General features: G+C 28.3%; 2 protein-coding genes and 1 pseudogene across 4 annotated transcripts; all 3 read right to left on the reverse strand.

The window, feature by feature from the left end:
- Positions 1 to 2,668: 2,668 nt before the first annotated feature.
- LOC113556054 (valacyclovir hydrolase-like) lies at positions 2,669 to 6,430 on the reverse strand. 2 transcript variants are annotated; one of them, XM_026960775.1, is made up of 5 exons: positions 6,136 to 6,430; positions 5,558 to 5,651; positions 5,290 to 5,456; positions 4,815 to 5,224; positions 4,167 to 4,318 (listed from the first exon to the last, which is right to left on the reverse strand). In XM_026960775.1, exons 1-5 carry the CDS (start codon positions 6,217 to 6,219, stop codon positions 4,222 to 4,224), a joined length of 852 nt encoding a protein of 283 aa, XP_026816576.1. In that variant the 5' UTR covers positions 6,220 to 6,430; the 3' UTR covers positions 4,167 to 4,221. The 2 variants fall into 2 exon arrangements, with proteins under 2 accessions (XP_026816575.1, XP_026816576.1); XM_026960774.1 differs by lacking the exons at positions 4,815 to 5,224; positions 5,290 to 5,456; positions 5,558 to 5,651 and having other exon boundaries at positions 2,669 to 4,318.
- Positions 6,431 to 7,787: 1,357 nt separating this feature from the next.
- LOC113556701 (GPI mannosyltransferase 2-like) lies at positions 7,788 to 9,706 on the reverse strand. Of its 2 annotated transcripts, XM_026961808.1 has the most exons (3): positions 9,288 to 9,706; positions 8,974 to 9,220; positions 8,287 to 8,492 (listed from the first exon to the last, which is right to left on the reverse strand). In XM_026961808.1, the coding sequence occupies exons 1-3, from the start codon at positions 9,306 to 9,308 to the stop codon at positions 8,437 to 8,439; spliced, it is 324 nt and encodes a 107-aa protein (XP_026817609.1). In that variant the 5' UTR covers positions 9,309 to 9,706; the 3' UTR covers positions 8,287 to 8,436. The 2 variants fall into 2 exon arrangements, with proteins under 2 accessions (XP_026817607.1, XP_026817609.1); XM_026961806.1 differs by having other exon boundaries at positions 7,788 to 9,220; positions 9,288 to 9,703.
- A 5,810-nt stretch (positions 9,707 to 15,516) lies between these two features.
- LOC113556627 lies at positions 15,517 to 19,186 on the reverse strand (annotated as a pseudogene).
- Positions 19,187 to 27,108: the final 7,922 nt, after the last annotated feature.

Here is a 27,108-nt window from a genome sequence, read left to right on the forward strand (position 1 = left end):
CTTAATAAAAATTCTCACTGAATATATTATATATAAACAATACATTTATAAATGTGACTATTAGTAATTATTTATTGTTAATTTACATTATTTTATACCTCTTTTTTTTATTTATCTTTATTTTATTTATTTCCATGTAATAATAATATAATAATCGACAGTTAAAATTTATTTTTATTGAATGTCTTAAACTTTAAAACAGTGTTTGAAATGTATGCAAATTGACAACTATATTCAATATGTGTCCATGTTATCTTTGACACTACAGTATAATATTATGATATATTAATAGATAGATATCTATTGTATGTTTTAGCAAAATCTACTTTTCTCAACTTATTTTATATTTAATCAATATTCTAAAAAACAAAACTTATTGTTTACAGAGAATATAAACTCATTTTCAAATAAAAAGTTCTACCATTTTTTTCTTTACTTATCTAAAATGTTAGAACTGTTGTATCCCCTTGTAATTGACTTTACTCTATTTTTTAATGCTACTATATTGTTAACATTTAAGTATTTTTTTATTTCTAAAGATATATTCAAATGTATATTCATTCAAAAAATTAGACTTGAAAGTAAATTTTTGTATTGTTCATTCATGATGGATACAACGGAAATTATTGAACAAATTCTATAGAAATGTTCTCTTGTTCCATCCAATTTTTCTGATTATTCAATGAAAAATTTAGGTAATACTAGAATTTCAACATCAGAGTTAACAAATTAAAGAGTTTATTTTATGAATTTAAGACCCACATTTTTCTTTTACTAACAAATTATAATATTATTAAATATATTTTTGTCTAAATGTTAATGAACAGATTTGTCTTTATTTAGGTAGGTACTTAGACACCAAATATTCATTGTTGCTAACATGTATGTTTCCGGTAATTTTTCAACTACCTGTTTCAATACTTGGAAATCACTGAAAAATAATAAGTCTTATTTTATCATACTCATCATAAAGTTTGTTGATGATAAGGTAGGAATGGTACGATTTAAAAGCTAAAAATTCTTCTTTGTTCGATTAAAACTTCATGATTACTTTAGCATGAGCAATTTTATCTTAGTTTAAAATTAAAATAACACAATGTTATAACTTTTAAAATAATACAATTTCCGAAATTTAATTCTTAGTCTTTACTGTAATTAAAAACTGCTATGTTGTGAGTTCCTGCATATAAAAAAATATTTTTAACATTATGTTACTATTTCTTAATTTATATTTATTTTTGTTCATTGAATTTCGAATAGTAATATTAACCTATATTATATTATATTAAATATGTATTGACGTATTATTTAGATATTTATTCATTATAGGAACAAGGACTGATATCAGTTTAATACTGTTTTAAGAGAATTAATAAAATTAGTTGAGAAAAGTACCCATAACAAAACTAAATTACGCTTGAATTTACAAAAATATACAACGGGTATCTACTTAATATTAATTGTATTATATTTTATTCATTGTATAATTAACTAATATAGGTAATATAACAATTAAAACTTGTTATTATTTATTTGTGTCATGTTAATCTTTATGTTTGGTAGATATAATAAAGGCGGTAAATATATTTTTTACTAATTATTATCATTTTTATATCATTATTATTTTAATATATAATTTGTATTGTTGTTCAAATTTAAATTATTTTAATTTGTTAGGTGACAAGTTTTCGAGCTATCATCGTCTTTTGTAAATCGGTATTTTATTATTTGTCCATTATCATTTGTAATAAACGTGTACTCATTATAATATACAGTAGGTAATTTGTAATTTTGTGTACATAAGCAATGAATTAATACCTATTTAGTATTTCTATATTATTACTATGGTTCGGGAATTATAGCATTTGCATATTCATCATAGATTTACTAAAACAGCAGAGGGATATACAAATACGTTTTATAGATTTATAGTACTGATAATTTTACTTTGTTCATTTATTTAAATCTAACCCTAAGAGCTTTTTCCAACAACCTCTCGCTTCTACAAAAAAAAAAAAAATAATGTACCTATACAAAAATGATAAACAATAAACAATACTCTATTTTAATTTCCAAGTTATGATTTCTAAAATAACTGGCTGAAGAGTTATACTACTATTACTAATGAATTCCAAAAAGTTTAATTACGTTTAATATGTAATTGTCGAGATATTATAATTTGTATGTTAAAATCGCATTAAATAAAAAAAAAGTGGTCAAAAGTTCATAAAATAAATTTTATATTTTATTAAAAAAAACCATTCAATTAAAATTATACCTACTGTAACAACTTGTTATTATTCATAACAATAATAATTAAAAAAAAAATGAGTAATCTTAAAAATACTTACCTTTTATTGAATAAAAGCTTGTTTACCGCGTGTGCACACTGCAATGTATATATTATGAGGGAGAATTCACAATATAATACCATCGCAGTAGTTACCATCAGTTTTATTATAAAATAATGTCACGCAACGGGTGGCTAGAATACGAACGAAATGTTATGCTCTGCCTTCCATCACTTAAGTCTTTCCGATCGTCAAAAGTAGCCAACAGGATACGGAATATTATGGACGAAACAAGTTATTGAGAAATGCATAATTATTATTGAATGTACACCTATAGGCTATAATGTAAACGTAATACGAATCCAAACTAAAACGTATTGTTTCGTGACTATATATTGGCGTTTATTTAATTAATTCTTCGTTACATATAATATACAGCATATAATCCCGTCACTCGACAACTGGAGAGTGACACGCGCAGTTCACAACACGTCACCCACACTATCCGACCGAATACCGTTGACAGGCCAACGACACTTTTGCGTCGCGGATCCTATGTTTGTCGACGGTCGACAACGGTTTCGGGTCCAGATCGGACACCTTGACGCGCACCGCCGGCGTCGAACTGCCGGGACCGCGGAACGTGACGAACACGGAACAGTCCCGGGCCGTGGCGGCCACCAGGTATCCGTCCACCGGGCTCCACGCAACCGCGTCGTCTCCGCCGTCGGGCCGCATGCGGTCGACGTGGCCGAACTGATGCGGATCCCGCGACAACCGCAGTCCGTTGTCGTACTCGGAACATACGGCCGCGAAACCGGCGGTCTGCATCCGCTGCATGGTCAGGATCTCGTGCAGCACGCAGTGTCGGGGCATCGGTACCGCGCGGAAGTCGCACGGAAGCGCCCCGGAAGCTGCAGCGGTGATACGGCCCGTGTCCGTATCGTCCCGTCCGTCCATTACCGGAGCGTTGCGACCGCCGTCCTCGTAGTCGCCGAGCAGAGCGCCCGCGACCAACGCGCAAAACCGCGGGACGTCGCCCAGCGCCTCGCTCGCCGCGTCCCCGAAACCGTCGTCCGGCGCGACGAGCGGCTCGCCGTCCAGGAACAACTTCAGATTGTTCTGCGGGTCCCGGAGCAGTGCGCGGACGGACCGCCGGACCCGTTCGCGGCGGCCCGAGAACATGTCCAACGGACAGTACCCGCTCGGCCTCCGGACGTCGCCCCGGCACAGCTTCAAGTACTGGTGCGCGCAGAACGGGCACTTGACCCGCACTCCGCCGGGACCGCACGCCCTGTCCTCCTCGTGCACCCATCCCTGTTTGGGCTTGATCTCGACACACCAGACGCCCGGCACGTCCGTCGGCGGCAGCGTCGTGTAGTCCGGGCACACGGCCACCAGGCACCCGGCCCACCCGAGGCCTTTGTGCTTCCGGCCCGGCGGCCTGTGCGGCCGCACGAGCCGGTCGATTTCGCGCAACTCGTCGGCAGCCACGCGCATCGGTACGGGCACGTCGACGTGGCGGCTGTCGGCGAAAAACGAACGCCTCACGGCGTCGCAAAACCGCAATCGCACGGACAGTGTTTCGGCCGCCACTGCCGCCGCAGTTTCACCACCGCCATCATCGGTCTCGTCTTTCATCACCCGAACCACTGTGCCGTCGGCGGGCACCGACAAAACCACGTTGGCGTTGCCCTCGCTCTTGTAACGCCACACCTTGTCGCGCAACGTCAACTGCTGCGGAGACTTCATCAGTACCGTCGCCCACGCTGCCGGCTCGATCATATTTTCACCTCCAAACAACTTTTATGACTGCGTTTTACATTTACACACTAGTAACCCCTCTGCTATGAATGTATAATAGTTTCTATTTCATATTTTTTGAACTAAATTTATTATTATTATTTCGACAAGTCTTAGTTTATTTTTTTTACAAGTGTTCGGCTAAGAAATCGTCAACTTCCAAATTGAATAGTTCGGCATACCTCAGATGAATGTTATGTTTACCTTCCGGATAGATTTTAAGCCTGCAACACAAATGGAAATAATATTAATTGATATAAATCAGCGGTGGTCATAAGAGTGGTACAAATATGAAGGGGGGAGGCTTGGAACAAAATTATACAGATACCAGATGGTAATACTATTTCTGTCTCAAAATATTAATGAAAATAGATTAAGTACAATGAATTATTGTTTTTAGATATATTTAATACTATTTTAGTTATCAACTTATGTATACATTTGTATGATGTTTAAATTATAAAATGTTCCGGTTTTCTTTAGTTCAATTTAGGTGCCACTACTCCTCAACTACTTCTTTAATATAATATCAATAATATCATTATATCAATATATATAATCATTCACTACATTATTTGTTGTAAGTACTCCTCTATTAAATTTAATAATATAATACAATAATTTCAAAATTATAATTATGACTAAGTTTGTTATTTGCTACTGTTTATGACGTTGTTTTCTAATAAAAGCTAAATTTTATATCCAATTTCATAGACTTACGATCCATATTTAATTTTTTTGTGTAAATAAACAGGATGTTCCATAGGTACTAAAGGGTCTTGAGCTCCATGTAAAATGAGAGTAGGTGCATTGATTTTAGGTAGTGCTTCTCGACAAATGTCCCCTCCATTTTCTTTAAGAATTATTTGAAAATAATCTACCCAAGCATTCCAAGTATCAGAAAAATACTTTTCACCATACAGTTCAACAAATGGCTGTCTCATGCGTGGAGACCAGTTTTGGACATCTCGTATTTTTTCATACAATTCAACATCTTTTTCAGTAACATAAGCGTTGCTACCCCAAACTATAAGTTTTTCCACTCTGTTCACAGCCTTGGATGCCATTATAAGTGCAGTGATGCCACCATCACTCCAACCCAGTAGTGAATATTTATCAATTTGCAATGACTAGGAAGACCAACATATTTTAGATTAGAAAAATATTATGAACACAAGTAGTAAAATGTAAATACTTTCATAAGTGAAATGGCATAGTCAGCATCGTGATAAAAGAACCCTGGTGAAAAGTTTCTGTCTGGCGGTCGACTAAAACCATAACCTGGTGGATCCCATGCAACTATTGTATATTTTTCCCGATTAAGAGTTTCAATTTGTGGCTTAAAATCAGTAAATATTGAACCTAAATAACAGAGTTTATTACTTATGCATGACAATATTATTATATATTTATATATTATTATATAAATTAACTGTATAATACATATGACCAAAGCAAACTACCTAATGCTCCTGGCAATAATAACAAGGTTTGTGGACCATTTCCAACTTTTAAATAATTAATTTCAATATCATTAACTTTGATTTTGGTTTGCTTCTGTAAATAAAAATGCAATTTAAACTTTATATATTTTTTTAAAATAAACTATTACTTGATTTGACAACTGATATTATGTTAAAAATGTAGCAAGTATATTATAGTATTAGTAAGTAATCAATTAGTTAAATTAAATATAATTTTAATTTTTAAGCTTTACCTATATTTGAGTTTTTAATAGCACAAGATTAAAATAATTTAACATTTTTATACAAGGTCAGTTAACAGGAAGGTTTTAAATATTGCGATTTTTACTAATCATTAGGTAAATAAAAATATTGATAAGTGTAATATATTAATTGCTTATACCTATGTAATAATATTGTAATTTTAAGGTACTACTAATAAGTTAGATTTGGTTGATATTCTTAAAAATGGTAAATTTAATACCAAAAAAAATGATCAAATCAGTTAACAAACTTCAACTTTATGAAAATTAATTAATTAATTGCAATAAAATTGTCATCATATCAATATAACATACCTCTGTTGAAGAATAACGTGTTTGGTTTTTCTTGTACAGCGAACTACAATTTCTGAGTAATTTATTAAATCTTAGAACCATCATTATGGAATATAATTTGTATATAAGCCTTGTCCGGTTATAACAGTTGAATAGTTGATAATGATTCAATTTTTACGATCAGCAGTCATTTGGATTATATAATAGTACATTACAATAGCTTAGTAATTGAATATTATCTCGAAGTCTTAAGACATAAACATTATACAATACAATGCATTATAATTATTTATGAGCTACCTAAAACCAGGAAGGACATAAGTTCTTATAATTTAAAAAAATATGTTTTCTTTTATCATCTGAAAAATATGTTATCGTTTCAAGTTCACGATAAGTGTTATCATGAACTAAAATCACTATCAAAATTCAAGGTGGTTATTGTGATGAGGGAGAGGATAGGCCGATCTGCCCGATTTCCGTTATTGTGGATTTGTGGAGGTATCCCATGAATTCTCATCACAAACTCACAATATTAATATTATAATTTATAATTATAGCAAGATTAATAATCTTTAAATCTTGGGATATTACTGCCCCGTGACATAATATCTCTAGTTAGGAGTTCTTCCTCCGTGTTCAGTAACAAGGTGACCAAATTCTAGTTTGTATTGCACTTTGTACGTAAACAAAATAGTTCTACAAAACACCACATACTCATTTCCCTATCCAATCGCATGTCAGGCTTTTTTATTCATCCATTATATACTTTTATTATGTTAAAGTTGATTTTTTTTTTTTTTAGAATAAATATACTCTGCTATAAATTTTGTAGGTTTTAAAACAATATTATGCATTGTGTTCTATGATAATCAATTATATTATGCATATGTAGGACTGTTGTACAACGAATAACAATACGATAACGTCATCAGCTGTCAGGGTGGCACAGAATTATTTTGAATACTTCACTAAGTTCACTAAAATCATATATGTATTAATATATCATTGTTTTTTTAATACTTCATTATCATTTATCATATTAGATTTCAGTAAAACAATTATACAAATATGCCTTAACATACCCTATAGTAAAGTTATAATTTCTCATATGAGTTGATTTTGTTTTAAATATTTTTTTCAATCAAAAATTTTAACTCGTCAGCTAAGTTATGGATAACATATTTTTAAACATTATACACAATAATTGCAACTGAGATTAAAATCTTCATATTCATTTAAAATTTAAAATTTGTATTTTATTTTATCTATATCTGATAACTAAATATAATGACATTAGAATAAATTATTTTAGCTCAAGAAAAAAAACTACTAAATTATGTAAAAATGTTGTATAATATTCTAAAATACAGAAGCAATTTTTGTACCTAATTGTATTTTAAGCAATATGAACTTTTTCTGAAAATACAGTCTTATGAAATATGAAGTTATGAATTCTGAATCAATAGTTAATATAATCATTGTCAGTCTGTTATTTAAGTCTTTATTGTTTCATCATAAATTATTCATCAATATTTATACATATTTGTACACATAAAAATATAATAAAATATATTCTAAAAACAAATAACAATGGATAACATAAAATACATTTTTTTTAAATTTAATACAATTAAATAAACAATAGTTGTATACTTAAAATACTTTCACAGTTTACTTTTTTGGTCATATAATATATCTTTTAAAATTTTTCTTCATAAACAATATTATACTTAAAAATTATAGTTGATGGTTAAATTTAAAATAATTTTTTATCAACATTTGTGAACTAAGTAAATGGTAAAAAGTTCACAAAAAGTGCTGTGCCGACAATAAAATATGTAAAAAAGTACAAAGCCACCAATTTCGATTTAGAATCATACATTATACGGTTGTAAGTAATTTTATTGAAATGTAGTGGAAACTTGAAATAATTTGCACAAGCCCAATAAAATACTGGACTTGAAGACGCTAACATTCTAGTGGTCACTTGAACATGTATACAAAATAAACAAAAAATAGTTAAGAACGTTGAATGGACAACATATACAAAATCTGGTTTATCTTGATTTCTAAGACCTAAATAAATTATATTATTGTTACAAAAATATTCCAAACCGAATTTTAACAGCAGAAAAATACAAGGTGAAGCTAACAAAAAATTTGGAATCTGTTTAAATTGGAAATAACTTAAGAGACCAATATTTTTCCAATATTTTTCTTGAACGTAAGAGTATGGTAAACGTACTCCACACCACAATGGAATACTAATGTTGTTTGGTGTTATTAGGTTATTTGTAATTGCATAGTCAATAACTTCGGGATCTAATGTGTGTTCTTCCAGAGTACAGAATTTATAATACCCATACATTTGGAACAGACTGAAACATGCAAAAACAAAACATATACCAATAAGACATTTGAATGATATTTTTCTTTTCTTGACGGCTGATTGAATCATATAATATAATAGAAAACCGACATTCAGTAAACCATTGGATCTATTCAACACAGATAAACCAAATAATAGTGAAGACTTCCAAATATTTTCACATGCAGTATGATACATACCATAAAATGTTGTAAATACAAACAGTGATTCTGAATAAGGAGCAGAGAAGAAAACACTAGCGGGATTAAAACAAAACAGGACTGTTGAATTATATGCCATTTCTACATTATTATGTATGCGTAAAGTCAAATTGAATAACACCAATGCAGTGAAAACAAAAATTAAATTATTGAAGATGACTCCCGCAATAAGAAACATGGTGTTTGAATGACCAGGAAAGATTGCAGTTAACAGCCGTAAAACATTGGGATATAGCGGAAAAAAAGCCAATGTATTTTCATAAGTATAACCATATCGATAGATGTGATGAAAATATTGAGCATCCCAACGGAGGAAACCACCTAGGATAGCAGTTACAGAACGGCCAATACTGGTATCATCACTGTCACGAAGGCCCGGCGATATGAACACTCCCTGAGCTTGGTGATCTGGAATCAGAGCATTGAAGATGTACTGTAAAATCACAATAGACATTCGACTGTAAGCCGCAAGCCGCCATACACTGGATCGATATAACGTTGGATCAATTCGAAGACCCTACGATACACAGCTACAGGTAGAATATTTTTTTTACGAGTATTATAATTAATAACATGATACTTACCTTCAGTTTTTTATCTTTCATTTTAAAATTGATGTATTCATACTATGTTTACCTAGCACACACATATATTGAACCTGCGTAAAAACTAAACGCTTATGATAATGCGTTTCATAATTGATGGCACGATGAATAAAAATAAAGCCATCTCGGTTTGTACTTTTTAACAGGAAACGACATTAATTATTGTACACTTAAACCTGAAGTCTCAAGCATGTTGTGAGACGTAAGTACCTACAGACTACTGAAGTACTGAAAAACGATATTTCATACATGTAATATTAATACATATTATAGTGATGGTTGATTTGGTTGATTGAGATCACGGATTGAGATATACATATTACGTTAAGCCATAGAGTAATACTCTATGCGTTTAGCTCCCATACGTTTGGATTTAGGCATTTACTATTTAGCAGCCTGTAGACAGTACCAGTATTATTGATTAGAAGTAGTATTACTTATAATCAATGATAATATTATCTAAAACCTGTGGGTTTGGCATTTATCCATTGATAAGAACAGCGGTTCCCAAACTTTTTTTCCTGTGGTGCCTTTTTTAAATCAAATTCAGCAGCTGCGGTGCCCTGCTGTGAATTCCATGAAAGACAGAACAAAAGAATACTCATTGATAACGATAAGTTATTTATTATGAGCCGTAGACCGCGGTGCCCTTAGAAAGTGCTCGTGGTGCCCCTAGACTATAGTATCTACGTATTGTATATACTTAGGACTTAACAGCATAGGCGCAATTTGAGTTTTAAATTTGGGGGGCTATTATAATTATATGTATGTACTGTGTATATGCTCCCTGAGATATGTAAGGTACGGAAGGGTATGTATACAAACCATTTGGGGGGGTATGGTTGATTTTTGAGGGGGCTTAGCCCCACCCAAGATCCCCTCAAATTGCGCTTATGCTTAACATTCATTACCGATTATCACGAGGCAAGAAATATTGTAAGCATCTTAGATCATATAGAGTATATTATGAATATATGATCTAAGGTAAGCATAGACCTATCGTAACTAGTTTATTGTAAGATACATTTTATAACATGAAGATATGACGTATGACCACGAAAACTAGAATAAGGAGTCTAAACTGATACGGCCGTTCTCTCGATTAAACGGCCACGGCAGCGTGCAGCGGTCTCAAAGGTTCTTACTACTTAAATCTTATACTACGCAATAAGGATTATTCATGTTTTTGGTTTTTTTTTCTTCTAAATATGTGCATTATTTTGAACCATGACATTTTATAGCTCGTAAAATTACGCATTCAAACATGTGTATATTTCATAAACATTTTTTTATTAATGTGTAAATAATTAATCAATCCGTTATCAGTAATATTGTTCATGAACAGATTAACATTCTGTACTCTGCGGACAGTGGTTTATTAGTGATTACTCATTGGTCAGTACTCTCTTACTGGGTTTGAATAATAAATCTGATATTCACTTCTATGCAAACTATTTATATTTACTTTCATCTTTTTATTCGTTAAATAACATAAAGCTCTTGGAATAGCTATTACTCATTTTCTAGAGAAAACAGGGTCCTATAGATGCAGTTGCGTATTTACAACTCATTTTTTTTTGTTTTTAGGGAGGGGGGTCAAATGTTTATTAGTTATTACATTATATATTAATATTTATATGTATAAATATTAAATATAGTCAAATAATAAAATGAAATTACAGTTTCTGTTTTTATTTGATAATCATTAATCCCCGGGGAAGGGAATTTACCCCCTCTCATAAATACGCCACTGCCTAAATGTAACATAAATGAACCATGCTTTGATCATGCTAAAAATTCTATTAGAAAAAACTTTTTATTCTGAAATATTCAATGTTAATCATCTACGATTAGACGAATAATCTGCTAATTACCTAAATTACTTTCAAAACATATTGTTTTTGTATAGAAACAATAATTTATTATTAAATTAAAGTTGAATTAATCCATTACAAAGATATCGAAGTATTCTGGAAACATAATATTATATAGAGTACATAAAATTAGTGTTTTATTTTAATTGATGTATTATTTTCAATATATTTAAATTTAATTTAGGTTTATTCATAATTTTTAATGTTTAAATGTTAAACAATACTATATATTTTATAAATGTGCGTAAAAGTTAGTTGAATTAGAAAGAAAAAAAGATATCGAAAAAGTTAAAATTAAATTAAAATAGACAATCATTAAACAATAAAAATTAGACAAATAAATAGTTTAAAAGTGTGGCTGCATTGTACGTTTGAAACTTATATGAGTAAAGTAAACAAAAGAAACGGGTTCTTTGGATATTTAATAACATTTATTATTAAGTTATAATTTTTAATATACTTACAGGATAATTACTTATCAACATTTTGTTTTCGAAAATGACAAAATAGTTCATTTAATTTCAGTCCTCTGGGATAAAATGAATTGCAGTAATCAAGAACGTTCATGTTTGGCATGGCTACAATCAACAATCAAATTGTATTTTATACTTATGTATAATATAATGTAATATAATAAAAAATAATAATAATATTTAATATATTATATTATTATAATATAATGTATGTGCATTGTATATATTATTTGTATTATTTATATAAAGTTCAATATAATATTTAAATTTATAAATATTTAATAGTCTGTTAGGCATTATGTACGAATACATTAAATAAAATCATATTGTATGATTGATTGTGTTGATAATGGATATTGACATATATTAAAAAAAAGGGGGTGGGCAAGTGGGTATTGCTTTGCTGTATAGTAGAAGTGGACAGTAGATCACTATAATGGATGTGTTAAATTTGAATGGAATGTCAGGTATCATAGTATATGAAAAACGATTCTGAACGGAGATGGTTTATCAATCTAGGATAATTAGTAAAATATATTATAGTATTACCTATATTTAAATTGTAATATATCGTTATTTTACATGATTTAGTAAAAATTTAAATTTTATACGCTCGTAAAATGTGTTCTATATTGACGCTGTAGTTCTTTTTTACAGTTATTTGAATAAAAAGTTATGGAAAACATTGTGTTAGGTTTTTTAACCTTAGGTATAAATAACAAAAATGTTATAAATTTTCAACTTCAAAATTTCTTGCAAATTTTCGCGATTTTTACAATCTCGTAAACATTTTTTAATGTCTATAAACAAAAATTGTGAATAACGATTTTTGATTTTTTTTTTACTACGATAAGTACAACTTATAATAAACCTTGTATTCAATTTTAAAGAGTTTTTGGAAAGCCACATTTTTTTATCGGCATTTCAAGAAAAAAAATTAAGAAAAATCGAAAATTTCAATTGTCTGCAAATAGCTTAAAAAAGTCAAAATATTTTGAAAATTTAATCGTAAATAGATAACGCTACTATAAACATTTGGTGAAAACTTCGAGTATTTACAAAGATTGGTTTTTGAGTTAAAGCAAAATAAAAAAATCGATTTTGTCGAAAACTGGTTATGCGTAAAAATTCCTGTTTTCCTGTTACTTTCATTTAGGGATTTATGACGCATTTGAAAACTACCGGAAATTTTTTACTCTTGACAAAGTATCATCTAGATTCATTTTCCTTTTCAAAGAGGGACTGAAGTTAATAATTAAAGTACTATATTACTACTCCAAAATGTGATGACACACAAAAAAAAAAAAAAAATAAAAATAAAAAAAAACACATCATTGTAAAATCAATACATTCATCACTCCGTTCAGAATTTAAAAAAAGTAAATAAGTAAAAACGAATATAAGAAACAACTTAAAAACGTACAAAAAAACACTAGCTAATATGATCATTATTGACAAGAATCAAATTAGGTTAGGTCTGATCGTTTGTCAATATATGTCTGGACATTGATCAATGATAAATTAACATTTTAAATATCAAATACACATTTCATGTTGGTTAATCATAATTATTACCTATATTTAACGAGAATTATTTTAAATATTGTTGTAGAGTAGGTACTTTTCTGGTTTGTAATAAATAATAATAATATTTATAATATAATTAAAATAATTTAATATTATAAATTTAAGCATTTGTAAATACACAGAGCAAACAATTAGAGAAAAGTGTAAATAGGCGATTTGTTGGGTATACTTAGATACTTTTTAATTACTACGCAGTAAACAGTGTAGGTTTCAATTCAAGTTTCAACACAATCATTGAACCCATAGATCATCAATAATACTTATACTATGCAGATATCTGCAAACTAATAAGCAATAAATAACATCCAATACGAATAGAGTTATTAGATTTATAAAAAGCTTATAACATGGTGTAGTGTGACATACAGAGTAATTCAAGTTATTAAAAAAATAGAAGATGAACGGATACCTTTTATTATACTTTAAACTTTTTAAAAAATTCGTTGCATACAAGAAGTTTACGACAATTGTAATCTTAGTGATAATCGGCGTTCATTTTTATTGATTGATGTAACATCCGTTACACACTATATAATATAAGTATATCTATTATACAATAAACACACACTATAAGATTGACCAATACAAAATAGACACACTAAACACTTTTCGACATGTCTGAATTATTAATTAATATATTAAAATGACACACGGCAGGCTATTCGATACTATACATAAACACGAGCTCACTCGCCCCAAAACATTTATTAACAGCAGCCATCTTACAAGATAGTAATTAAGTACTATTTTTAATATAATAATTACTATAGATTTATAAGTCAAACGCGTCTTATTATTGATAAATAACTTCATACACAGCCACACTATAAACACCAGCTATTGAAAACGTGTCCATGAGAAATAGAAAACCTTCTCTGCAGCTCTGCAGGATAACTAATATCGTAACAAGGTTCCCCCTAACAGCGTTACATTGTCTTTGTGTTGTTTCCCCATATTGTCCTTTTTTTATTTAATCATAATATTTTATCAGGTATTTTTTTTTTAATTATAATTCTTATTCTTATATCACACCTTTTATTTACTCGAATTCTCTCTGGGTTTCGCTACAAATTAATATGCAAGATATTGCAATATTGTCCTTAGTTTACTTCTTGCACGGACTAAAATTCTATTTTCATTGTTGCTTGCTATTGAGAGGACACATTTATTGTGTTCGTTATTTTTTATTAGGTTTATATTCCGCTCATTGTATATTGTATCTGGTATCATATTAGTAATTTTATTATATTATATTAGTGTATACGTAAATACGTTACAACTATACTCGTATTTATTCCATAGCTGGCGCAAATCATTGACAGCCGATTCTCGGAAAATTAGTCAATTTTAGGTTCATCATCCATACATACAGTATTGTTATTTTATTATTTAACTAAGTACAAAATACAGATTTTATTGTTAATAAGTGTACACTAGATTACGTACTTGAATGATTTTTTAAAATAACAGTGACAAGATAATTGAAGTAAGCCTTTGTTTCTTCTATAAGAAAAAAATATAATATATTAGAATTACATAAAGTATTATTATTGACATTTTTAAGCGGTAATTCATTTTTTTAGATTATTTATTTTCAATACTAAATAAATTAAGAAGATAATTTTTAATACTTAATACTTGTGAAACACTAATAAGAAACAAGAATATTTACCTAATATGAGTTATTGACAAAACCTATTTTATTTTTTGTTATAAAATTCAGAAAGTAATAATTATAGAGACTTGAACTTTACACCAAACGATAACATCTTTTTATTCTCTGACATAATAAACCTAATTTTAGAATTATAATAAAAATAGGGTTCCACATAAGGTTTCCTGTCTAGAGAAGGAAACGCTACGGCTCAACGAAAATCAGCTAGTTCTTCGTCTGTGCATCTCTATACATAGGCGTGCGCAGACTCCGGTTTCAGGGGCAGCAAGAGATTAATTCGGCCCATTCTTCAAATTCATTATTAAACCCAGCCCATAGTTTTACTATTCTTGCTATTGGGTATCAAAATTAAAGTTGCATTGTTTATTTGGATAAACAGTTGTACAGTAAGGTACTAAGCCACTTAAGGTGTAACTTTTCCACAAGACTATAGTTAATAATATTATTTATAATATGATAAAATAAACAAACATTAATAATAATATAAAGTATATATTTAAAAAATAATAATTAAAGTAATAACATATGGTTGTAAAGAAAACAATAAAACCTCTTATTAATTTATATATATTTATATAAATATACATTTTTTTCACAAACTTATAATACTAATCTACGCTCTATAGGTAATAAATTTTTAAATTCATCAATTACACTCTCAATATTTACAGAAGAAGTTAATTCTTGTTCAACAAATAGAAACAATAATGCATTTAGTCTATCTTGTGTCATGGTAGATCTAAGTTTGCTTTTAACAATGGTAAGTTTAGAAAAACTCCTCTCGCAACCATAACTCGTGACGGGGATAATAACAAACATTTTTAAACACAGAAAAAAATTATTAAAAATATTTGATCGATCACATTTGTTTAACCAATCAAGCCACTTATAAACAGAACCAGAGCAAGTACCTTTAGGAGTATCTTCTAATTGTTTCAAAAGGGTTATCTCAGAAATTAATGATTCTTTAGAAATATGGAAATATTTATTCAATAGGTCAAATTCTGTGTTATAATTTTCCATTTTAATATCCAAATTCACAAGATTACCTATTATATTTATTATGTCTAATGTTTCTTGCTTAAATCTTAAGTCCAGTCCATTTATTAATGTATCTAAAGTTGTATTGTAAACATTAACTCTCATTTCATCAAACTTAGTTTTAAAAATATGCTGTGTTTGGGTAGCATTATCTATTTTTTTAGATATTTTCCTATTTTTAATAGGAGGTATAATAATATTATGATTAATACAAACATTTTCTGTATTTTTAAAAATTAATTCAAATTCATCATATGAATCTCTGATTGAAATTAGTGAAGACTTAAGAGATTGAGTATGTTTAACTGCAGATAAAAGATCTAACTTTGGAGTTTGTAATGAAGAACTCACTTTTAAAACTAGTTGTAAAATAGGTTGCATCATATTCATACAAAAAATAAAATTGAATGATTTGATTTGACTTTTAAGTCCTAAGCCCTTCATTTTTACATCTGGCAGCAAACTCTTTTTTGTTATTTCGTCAAACGCTTTTAATAATGCTCTATAGTTATGTTTAATAGCATTTACTGCCTCTGAGCGACATGCCCACCTTGTTGTTGAGCATGACTTTAACGTTTGAAGATTAGACCCATGTTCTTTAGCTATATTTTCAAAAATAGCATGTCGAGTAGGGCTGCCTTCAATGAAAGAGTATAAAAATTGAACAGATCCTAAAAAGTTAAATACTACTTGATTTTTGTTACTTGTATTACTTGTGATTGAATCAATTAATGACAAATTTAAGCAGTGTGCATAGCAATGTACATACAAAATGTTTGCATTCATCTCTTTGAATTTTCTTTGTACCCCACCTATATTACCAGACATTGTAGAGGCCCCATCAAAACACACAGCAATTATTGATGACCAACCTATACCAAATTTGGAATGTATAATATTACTTATAGCTGTGAATATAGATTCAGCATTAACAGAAACTAACCGTAATAAATCGAGAAAAGTTTCAACAGGTCTATTCATTTGATCATCAAAATATCGTATAACGATTGAAAGTTGCTGATGATGACCAACATCACTAGTTTCATCGGCTAAGATTGAAACATATACATTTTGTAAATCTGCTTTTACTTTTTTAATAAGAACATTATGTATGGAACTAATTAGGTCGTTTTGGATTCTATTACTGGTATATTTTGCATTTTTCGGGCCATTTTCAAAGTGTTCTTTCAAAACTATTTCATATTTAGCAAAAGTATTAACTATTTCTTTGAATAAACCCTTTTAATTACTTTTTTCTCCATCATGACCTCTAAAAGGCCTTCCTCCTTTAACAAGACACAAAGTTATATCTATCAAACGCTTCATAATTTTTCTATTGTGCAAATGATCACTTTCACATTTGGAAATATATTCTTTTCTACTTATATCTATTTGTTGATCAATAGAAGTAGTATTTAAGTAATCAGCCATTGCTTGGGTACTAAAAATATGGGATTTAGTAATTTGATGTTTATTAAAATGATTAATACCTCAATACCAACTACAGAAACCAGTTTTAGAAAATGCATCATCTAATTGACTGCTGTTTAAATTATTACCCTTAAAGATCCTACATGGAAAACAAAATGCTAGGTCTTTAGATGGACTATATTCTAACCATACATATTTTTCAAACCAGGATTTTTGAAACGATCTTTCTGATGCTCCTTGCATTGTTTTTGGATAAGATTCCATGATTGGGCGGTATGGACCAGCTCTTATTCGATTTCTGAGTTCAAGACGATTCACTGGAAGTTGGTTTATCGGATCATTATTATGTACGGGTACTAAAATACATAATCAGGTTATTATTGCATAATAGTTTATAATAATATAAATAATATAAAAAAAGGATAAATTATGTTATATGAAATAATTTAATGCCATTTTCGTTGATTTTATCAATTATATCTAATAAAAATAATAAAATGCAGTAATTTCTAAATTTCTAATAAAAAAATAAAAATTGATTTTACTTTTTACATTTAAAAGTTAAGTATAGGAGGTACATAGTACATACTACCTAACAATGTAAGTGTTGTTGTCACATTTTTGAAATTAAATTTAACAATTATTTGATCAAGACTATTTTTTAATATTTACTTAATTAATAATTTGTTAATATTTATTATTTTAATAACTTACCAATACTATCATTGGATACACTTGAATCAATTTTATCTGCCATAATAAGATTTGTTACATTGGACATAGTTTTCAGTGATGTATCAACTAATTGGAAAATTATTTAAATACCATAATGTAACTGTAAGGATATGGAACAAGTACTTAATTACAATTTTATTAAATTTAACAATAATTTGATTAGGTATGAATTTAACTATTTAAGACCATTTTATAAAGCTTACCTACTTAACTAATAATTTGTTAATATTATATTCATAACTTACCAAACATATCATTTGATAAACTTGAATAGATTTTTTCGACTGTAACAAGATCTTTTATTTCATTTAAAACTAAAACCATAAAATATAAATAAATAAAAATATTTAATTATACTATGATAGAGTTAAATACTTATAATAAAACTATTGACCTATAATTTTAATAAGTCAGTGGATAAAACTTACCGATTCTATCATTGGATTGCCCAACAGCATTGGTGTCAGATTTCAATGTACTTGGCGTATTTGAAAGTTTTGAATTTTTTGAAAACATGTCCTTTAACTTATAACATTTATCGCTCGCATTCAAAAGCAACAATCTTTTCTTTTCACGGGCTTTTTCAGCTCCGCCCTTTCGTTTACCGGACATGACACAACAGTAATGTTACAACTTACTAGTTACTACTATTATAGTCTTATAATAATGTAGGACAATTGTAGGTATTGAGCAATGAGCACGTCGCACGTCGAAAAATATTAAGATGTGCGAGTGCAACTCCAATAGTCCAATTACGTAATTGCTAATCGCTATTTAATATCGTCTATCATTAATGTTGTGGCGGGCCAGCATCGTCATGGCATATTAGTGTACGATATTACGATAACGTTAAAAACCCAGTTTATTTTTAGATTTGTTGACCATAAAATATGATAGTAATATTTACGATTAAAAATCATGGCTATTTCTTTTTATATACTAGCGCCGGCGAGAGAACGCTTTTGGGCGGCGACCAAAATTCGTCCGATCTCGCGCATTCCCACCACTTAACCTTCCCGAACGCTGGCCGCCGTCAACGCCTAGGTGGTAGAGTGGGAGAAATGTGGGTACGAAACCGCGGAGCTCCGTCATTTGGATGCGCCAACGAAAAGCGTTCTCTCGCCGGCGCGAGTATAGTAGACAGGTCTATTAGTTTTATACTGATAAATTCTATATCATAAAATATTCATATCTATACTTGACCAAAAAAAAAAAAAAAATCATTTGTGGAAATATAATTTTACCGAGGCCCATTATTTAATATTTGCCGGCCCCAGTAGCCCCAAATAAAGTCCAGGGGCAGCATATGCTGCCTCTGCTGCCCCCGTGCGCACGCCTATGTCTCTATATGACACTTTACCATAGTAGAACTTGTCTCGACGACAATGTTGGGCCGCGTAGAGATACGTAAAATTAGTGCGTTTTCTCTTTGAACGCAAAATTTTGTATGCACAAAATATAAATATTGATTATTAAGGTAAATTTTAATGTTAATTAAATGATTAATTTTAACTTAAGTTTTCAGGTTTTCTTCAGTTTTTTTCATACGAAAGTGAAAGAATCTGTTTGTCTCAAATTAGGTACCATTAAGTTATAATGTTAAAAAGTTTTAAAATCATTGAAACTGTTTTTCTTCTAGAGTTTAGGATTTATTATATTCACAAGCGTCTTAATAGTACCTTATACACGTTTTTGTATACACAATAAAAGTCCAAAAAATGTTTTGACTTTGAGGGTGATTTTTGATAGCAAATTGGACTCAGTTTCTATTTTAGAGAGGTTAAAAAGAGGCGGGAAAAATGAACAGAAAAATAAGGATTAACTGGATATTTAATGCTTGAAAATTGAACAAAAGAGCCTTTTAAGTTTTTTCATATGCTAAATAAAAAATATTGAAAATACACAAAGTATTTTTTTTTTTAATAGATTAAATTTAATATTTTGATGAAATTTGTAAATCTCAAAAATGTTCAAATTATCTATTGTTAGAAATTTATAATTTTTTTATATCTAAGATTTAAAACCAGATTTTTTATAAATTTTCAACCTATATTAAAACAAAAATTTCATGGAAAGTCAAATAAATATTTTACGACATTCCATATTCACACGTAAAATAAGTAATAACTATTGCACAATTAAGGTTTATCTATTTATAAAATACAAGTATCTATAGATTTATTATCACTCTAAAATAATTGTATAATCCAAATCTAACAATTTTTCGCTATATGATTTAATATAACTGTTTAATTGACTACAGATATGTAGTATATTATGCACTATGCAGTATCACCAAGCTTAAGGAGATAAGAGTAATAATACAAATTTTATATAATTATTTACCCTTCCAATTTTCCATGAATTGAGGTTCTATAAGAAAATATAATAATAAATTAAGTTATTCAATGCGTTGCCAAGAATTATTTTATAAAATTCTAATTCTTATTATTTCGATATCATTAATTGTTCACTATTTTGGATAAAAAAATTTTACTTTAAATATAGTAGGAAGTGGCTAGTTCATATATTTATTTCCGTGTCTTATTCTACAATTGGTTCAAATATTAATAAACAAGTCGTAATTTTAACATCTTCAATTTAAATACCACCTCAATTTCAATTTCAATTTGAGAGGGATGTCAATTGAGAAGTGCATTTGCTTTGCTTTACTTAGATTTTTATTGGGATAAGCTACCAACCAATTTTAGAATTCCTAGAATGGCGAGGTTTTATATCGTAAATTTTTGTTACAGTGTCGAGTAATTAATAGTTAGTCATTATTGAGGTTGTAGGTATTCAACTCTGGTTTAAATTTATAAAGATAAAAATATAATTAATTTTGTATCTCGTTAATGTTCCTGTCTCTTGGTACTTGGAAGTTGGAAGTACCATTGATCAGTCAAACATTATGATCTTTATACTTAAATATATCATTGAGAATTTATCATATTACATTTTCACATATATTATAATGACATGATGTGTATAAAACAAAAAAGATTTTTCAAAATTTAAATAATATGTACAGGCAATAGTCGATAGGTATTAATTAATAGTAATATATAAAAATGTGTATTCATATATGAATATTATATATGAAAAAAAAAATTAAAACTAAACAAAATACTAGATTTATTAATTTGAAAAATATATATATATACATTTACTTGAAATATTATGAAATTATATTAGATCCTATAAATCGATAATTTATTGACCAAATTTTGTGTTTAAGGATGAGTATAAAATACTAAAAAATTCTTAAATTAGAGTCCTTCATTAAAAGTGATACAGAGATTCTAGTTTGTTTTAAATATTTAAATACATACTACATCTTAAGTTAAAGAATTATTATTTATATTTGTCTATTGATTTTTCTTTTAAAATTATATTCCAATATTTATTTGATATACGTGCGAATTTTAAAATTACAGTTATTTTATATATTTAAAAATATAAGCAAATTATGTATGGGAATCGTGATCGTAACAAACACATTAATTAATTATGTATATTTAATTTTCACTTTCAAATTTTTCTTTACTACAGTGGACATTCAATGCATAGGCGTAAAATGTGTTTAAGATTTGATGGATAGAGGCTGAAGCTCAAGTCCATATTCGGTTCTTAAAAGGTTTTTTTAGTATTAAAAAATCCTTAAAACCTGTTATAAATATTATGTAAAATTGTTAAGTCTTTAGTTTTTTAGAGGAATATTTATAACATTTAAGAGAACTTGGCCTTCAGTCTTCCATCATTTGCTACTATGAATGTTTGACACTTTGGCAGCGACTTACGATTATAATTTCCAAATCACCATTTCAGCTGTTATAAAATTGGTCAAAACTAAACATTTAATTAAATCGTACAAATCTAGGATAGAGGTAACTCATTTCTTAAATGTTACACCTGTTATAATTTAAATTTGAATTAAGGTGTGGTAATTAAATCAATGGTGATGAGATAACAGCTGTATATACCACGAAGACTAGAATAATGCCAGTCACCAAAAAATCAATTATCTCCACTCGTCGTACTCGTAACTAGTATTATCTTAAATCATGATGGTGACAAAATTCTGCTTCCGATAACGTCCCAAAATGAGTCACACGATTAAACGGCCACAGGTGGCGCTGCGTAAACTAGGGTTGCTACTTTAACCCACGTAATATAGGGATTATTCATGTTTTTTACTTTTTTTTGTAAAATATATGCATTATTTTGAACCATGACCTATTATGAATTGTAGTATAGCTTGTGAAATTACGCATCCATACATGTGCATATGTGTGTATATTTCATGTATACTCTACATAGAAGTAAGTATCAGATCTATTATTCAGTTCCCGACATCCGTAAGAGACTATATAGACATAAATTAAATATATTTATAACGTTACAAATAACATTTTGAAGCCTTGTTTTAATCTATATTTTATTGTTACCGTCTACAGCTTCCGCATTCAAACCTTTAAGAAAAATATGAAAATGTTAATAATCATGAATAGTTCTTGCTTAATGTCTAAGTTAAGCGGTTCTTATAATGTAAACTTTATGATTATTTAAAAATTTGCTATTTTTTCATTTTTATTAAAATATTGAATGTATACGTAACATTTAATAGTATGGACACTTTTGTACTGAATTTTGTAGTTATTACTATTTTATATATAGAAGTAAAAACTTGTTTGCGGACGTATAACACTACTACGTACCTAATTCTATTACATCGCGCTTTATCATTAGAGTTTACTAAATCGATAAATATTTAAACGTTAAAAATTTATAACATTTGATATTTACAACAAAAACATAGAGATGAATTGTCAATTTATGAAAAATTTGGTTATTTTTTCACATATGAAACAATAATATACTTTTTTAACTATTTATTTAATTATTTTTAACATAATCTTAGATTTATTGAAACTTTTCATCTAGTTTATTTAATCAATTAAAGTTATAGATAAACCATAATAATTATTAAATAATTGTCTTACTTAAATCATTTGCCTTTAATATATTTTTGTATGGATAATCCTCTAATGAATAAAAAATAATATATATTTTATTATTACATCAAAATATCAAATGATAGGTATACCTAATTTTCTTATTCTACTAAAATTTACATTTAAGGTTGTATATTAATTTATGATTTCTATGATTCCATGACAAAATATCCCTAAACCAAAATTTCCCGCGTAAATAATAATTTAAAATGTTATCCTTTATTATAAAAGTTGCAATTAGAAGTAATAATCGAATTTTATCTAGAGTGAATGTGTGTTATTCGTTATTTTGATAATGGTATAGTATGTCATTTTTTATCATTAATCATTACCTATAACGCGTGTCGTGAGTTTGTTAGACTCTTGTCTTGTCTTAAATTAAACCCTTTATAATTTTAAATTAAAAAATGCTATTCACTATACACTGAAAGAGTGAAAAAAGAATAATTTGGCGTTGAACTGAGTACAGAAAAAAAATTGATTGACAAGATGTTATACAATCATAGACGACTTATTAGGTTTGTTGATTTACAATTAATTACTAGGACGTGGATAAGTAACGTAATAACCAGACTATGGCTAAGGGATGACAGAGAGGACGTGTAGGATTTTACAATATATATATATACATATTATGCTACGGTAAAAGTACGAATAACAGTAAAACCTAGGATACACAAAATAGTTTGGTTAAACGATATTTGGTAAATCTTAGGATAAAAATCCACCGTTGGTAAAACTCCGAAACAAATAATGAAATAACAATTAATATTTTAAAATGACACATAACTTAGTATTATAATAAGTATAATGTTTTTTGACGAAAAAAATATTTTCTTAATATTTTTTTAAACATTTTTTAATTATTGTTTTTCGTATTTTACAAATGTTAATAATAGTTATTTGTAATAAATGTGACTTTTATAAAAAATTTTACATTTTGAATTAATATTTACATGGGATATTTTGGTTTAGGAATGTTTTGTTGGGGATATTTTATCGGTAATATTTTGACGTGCCACCGCGTTAATTTGTGTTCATTTTGAAAGCGGTAAGTTGAGTTCCGGGTATAAAAAGGTAGTAGGTAAGTTGGGTCTCGACTATAAACCATTGGCCAAATTAGGTCTAAAATTATAAAAACTTAAAATAAATATAATATTTTGTATTTATACAATTTACTTTTGAATAATTATATTTTATGGACGAACTATTACAAGTACAGTCTGAGAAACAAATTACGAAGTACAATACAAAAAAAGAAAATTACTCTCGGTAAAGAAAAACACTTAAAGGAACAAATGACAAAATATATTCATAATATAATAACCGGAATACCCGATTAGAATTTGTTAAATGTTTATCATTTAAGTTTTTACCTAAAACATAATATTTATACGTACTAATATTTTTTTCCTGGACTTAATTTTTAATTATTTATACCATTTATTACATATTTAGAACATGATATTATAAAAATCACATATTATATTTTAATTTATACTTTTTTTTCCGGGACTCAATTTAGTTATACTACCTATTTTTCGGTGACCATTGAATTGGCTCCCAATATCAGGTAAAGTACCTCATCAAACATTGAATTGACTCCCAAGAAAGGCAATATTGAATTGGCTCCCGATATAATTTTTAACAAATGTTTCTCAAAATATAAAAGTTGAAAAAATATGCAACTTTAATATTTTTAGCGACACAGTGGTCAATGCATAGTATTGATAATAATTCTTTATTTCCACCTCTAATTTGGGTAGAAAAAAGCAGTAGTGTTTGTCGTACTACTAATTCATGTGAATCTTTTCAATCAAAATTGAATTCCCAATATTGTTCTACGCACCCAAATAATTATAATTTCATGGATGTATTGTATGGTATTCAAACGAATACTGAAATTATTATAAGAAGCTCCAATGTAGAAATACCACACAAAAAAAATGTTCAAGAAAAAATACAATTTATAGACAGTCAAATTTAGATTATGTATATTTAAATTTATTTTCGAACAATTTTAATAACAAATGGACTTTAATTTATAAAATTAAATGTCGACGGAGCCAACTCAATGCATATATTTTAGGAGCCAATTCAATGCGTAAGAATATCGATTACTTGTACTTGGGAGCCAAATTAATAGCTTTGATTTTTTCTAGGACCTAATTTACCAATCCCGAACGCTACATCTGCATGTGTTGCCTCCGTCTTACACATATAATATATGGCGAAAACTGTTTTTTTGTGGGATAGAACCACTCAGATTGTAGTGTTAGTTAAGATACAATTGTTACTTATATTGAACTCCTTAAAATAGATATTTATCATTTTTATAAAAAAAACCAAGGAAGTTGGTATTGTATCCAATACCATTGGAATCAATACACTATCATTTACTCAATAATTATTTATTGGTAAACTTGTTATTAAGTCAATATGAAACATTTTGGGTTATATTGTATCATACAATTATTTTTAGATGCTGAGAAAATTTCAAGTCCAAAAAATAATATTTAAGAGTTGCTGTGGTGCATCCGATATACAATATTGGAATCATGATCATCCTCGGAATTTAAAAAAAAGTTATCGAGGTAAAATTGTGTTACAGAATGGTTAATGGTAGCAAAATAAATAAGCATTCTCACCATCAAATTCTTCAGTAATATTATCTGTTTAAAAATTTATAATTTTACAAATGTAATATTAATACAAACACTATATTGTATACTATTTTAATGGATGATAACTTTAATAATAATTGTTAAACAATATAAAAATTTATTGATATGTTTTAATATTATAATTAAGTTTGACAAGACATAGTGTACACCTAAATTCATCTCACTAAAATTGAATTTAATATAATATCGAACTAATATATTATAAAAATTTAAATAGTCTATTCTTTTTAAAAGTCTAAACTTTTTATTAGTTAATAATATTATCATAAGAATTTTAAAATATTTCAAATAAGTGAGTCGATTATGACAGTTCTCAAAAAAATTAATTTTATTATAAATATAAACTTTTAGTCATAGAAATATATAAAATTAACTATTATATTCATAATTTATTTATTAAAAAACATTTTTGATTTTAGATCCGTTATGATTAGTTATTACGGCATTGATAAAGTATTTTAATTTTTAATATTTTAATTTATCACATCGTTACCATAAGATTACTGATTAGGTTAAACAAATAATAATTAACAATTAATCTTACTTTTACAGACTGAAACTAAAAATAAATTATAAATTAAACAAATATTTAGTGATTTAAAGACGTACAAGTATTTAATTCAACTATATTTACAGTAGAACAGAATATAATTATAATTTTTCTTTTCAATAGCTATTATATCTTTTTTTTAGCAAATTATTAAATATGGAAGAACTATGATAATTTGAGTTAGCGTTATTAATTATTAGTTAAATCAAGTAAGCTTTTAAAAGTAGGCATGGCTTGAAATTGATTCTAGCTAATAGATAGCTAATACTAGCTATTATTGTTGATTTGTTAATGTTAGAGGTGATGATTAAAAAATATATAATTTTATTTTTTAAAGTTTACTAAATAGCTTTATATTAAATATGCAATGTGGTTGACCTTTGTTTTATTTTAAATTAAGTAAATAGTCAATACTATTATAAATTTACTTTTAAGTTCTGTGAAAGTATAAATGTAAGTCGTAATTAAATTATTGACATACTACGATTTGGGTTTTAGAATACAGTTAGTCAATCGGTCAATTCAGTAACATTATACCTAAATGTTTTTTTTTTTAATTTTGGTATTATATACTTCACAAATAATAAAATTCCAATTAGGTATGTGTAAAAATTTACTGAGAGTTTTTTATTATACGTGTTACTGAATTGTGTGAATGTCTAGGGAACCAGCCGTTCCAGTATGTGTATGTGTATCAGCAATGTAGTATCGGACAATTATTGTTTAATTGTTTTA

Source organism: Rhopalosiphum maidis, chromosome 4 (genome assembly GCF_003676215.2).
Source record: "Rhopalosiphum maidis isolate BTI-1 chromosome 4, ASM367621v3, whole genome shotgun sequence".
Taxonomy (NCBI): Eukaryota; Metazoa; Arthropoda; class Insecta; order Hemiptera; family Aphididae; genus Rhopalosiphum; species Rhopalosiphum maidis.

What these genes read in the sequence shown, in the direction of transcription:
- LOC113556054 (XM_026960774.1), bottom strand. Translation starts at nt 4,076, where the DNA reads ATGATCGAGCCGGCAGCGTGGGCGACGGTACTGATGAAGTCTCCGCAG.
- LOC113556701 (XM_026961806.1), bottom strand. Translation starts at nt 9,308, where the DNA reads ATGAAAGATAAAAAACTGAAG. An exon ending in TGAAAGATAAAAAACTGAAG is followed by an intron (nt 9,221 to 9,287) that starts GTAAGTATCATG and finishes TGTGTATCGTAG; the next exon opens with GGTCTTCGAATTGATCCAAC.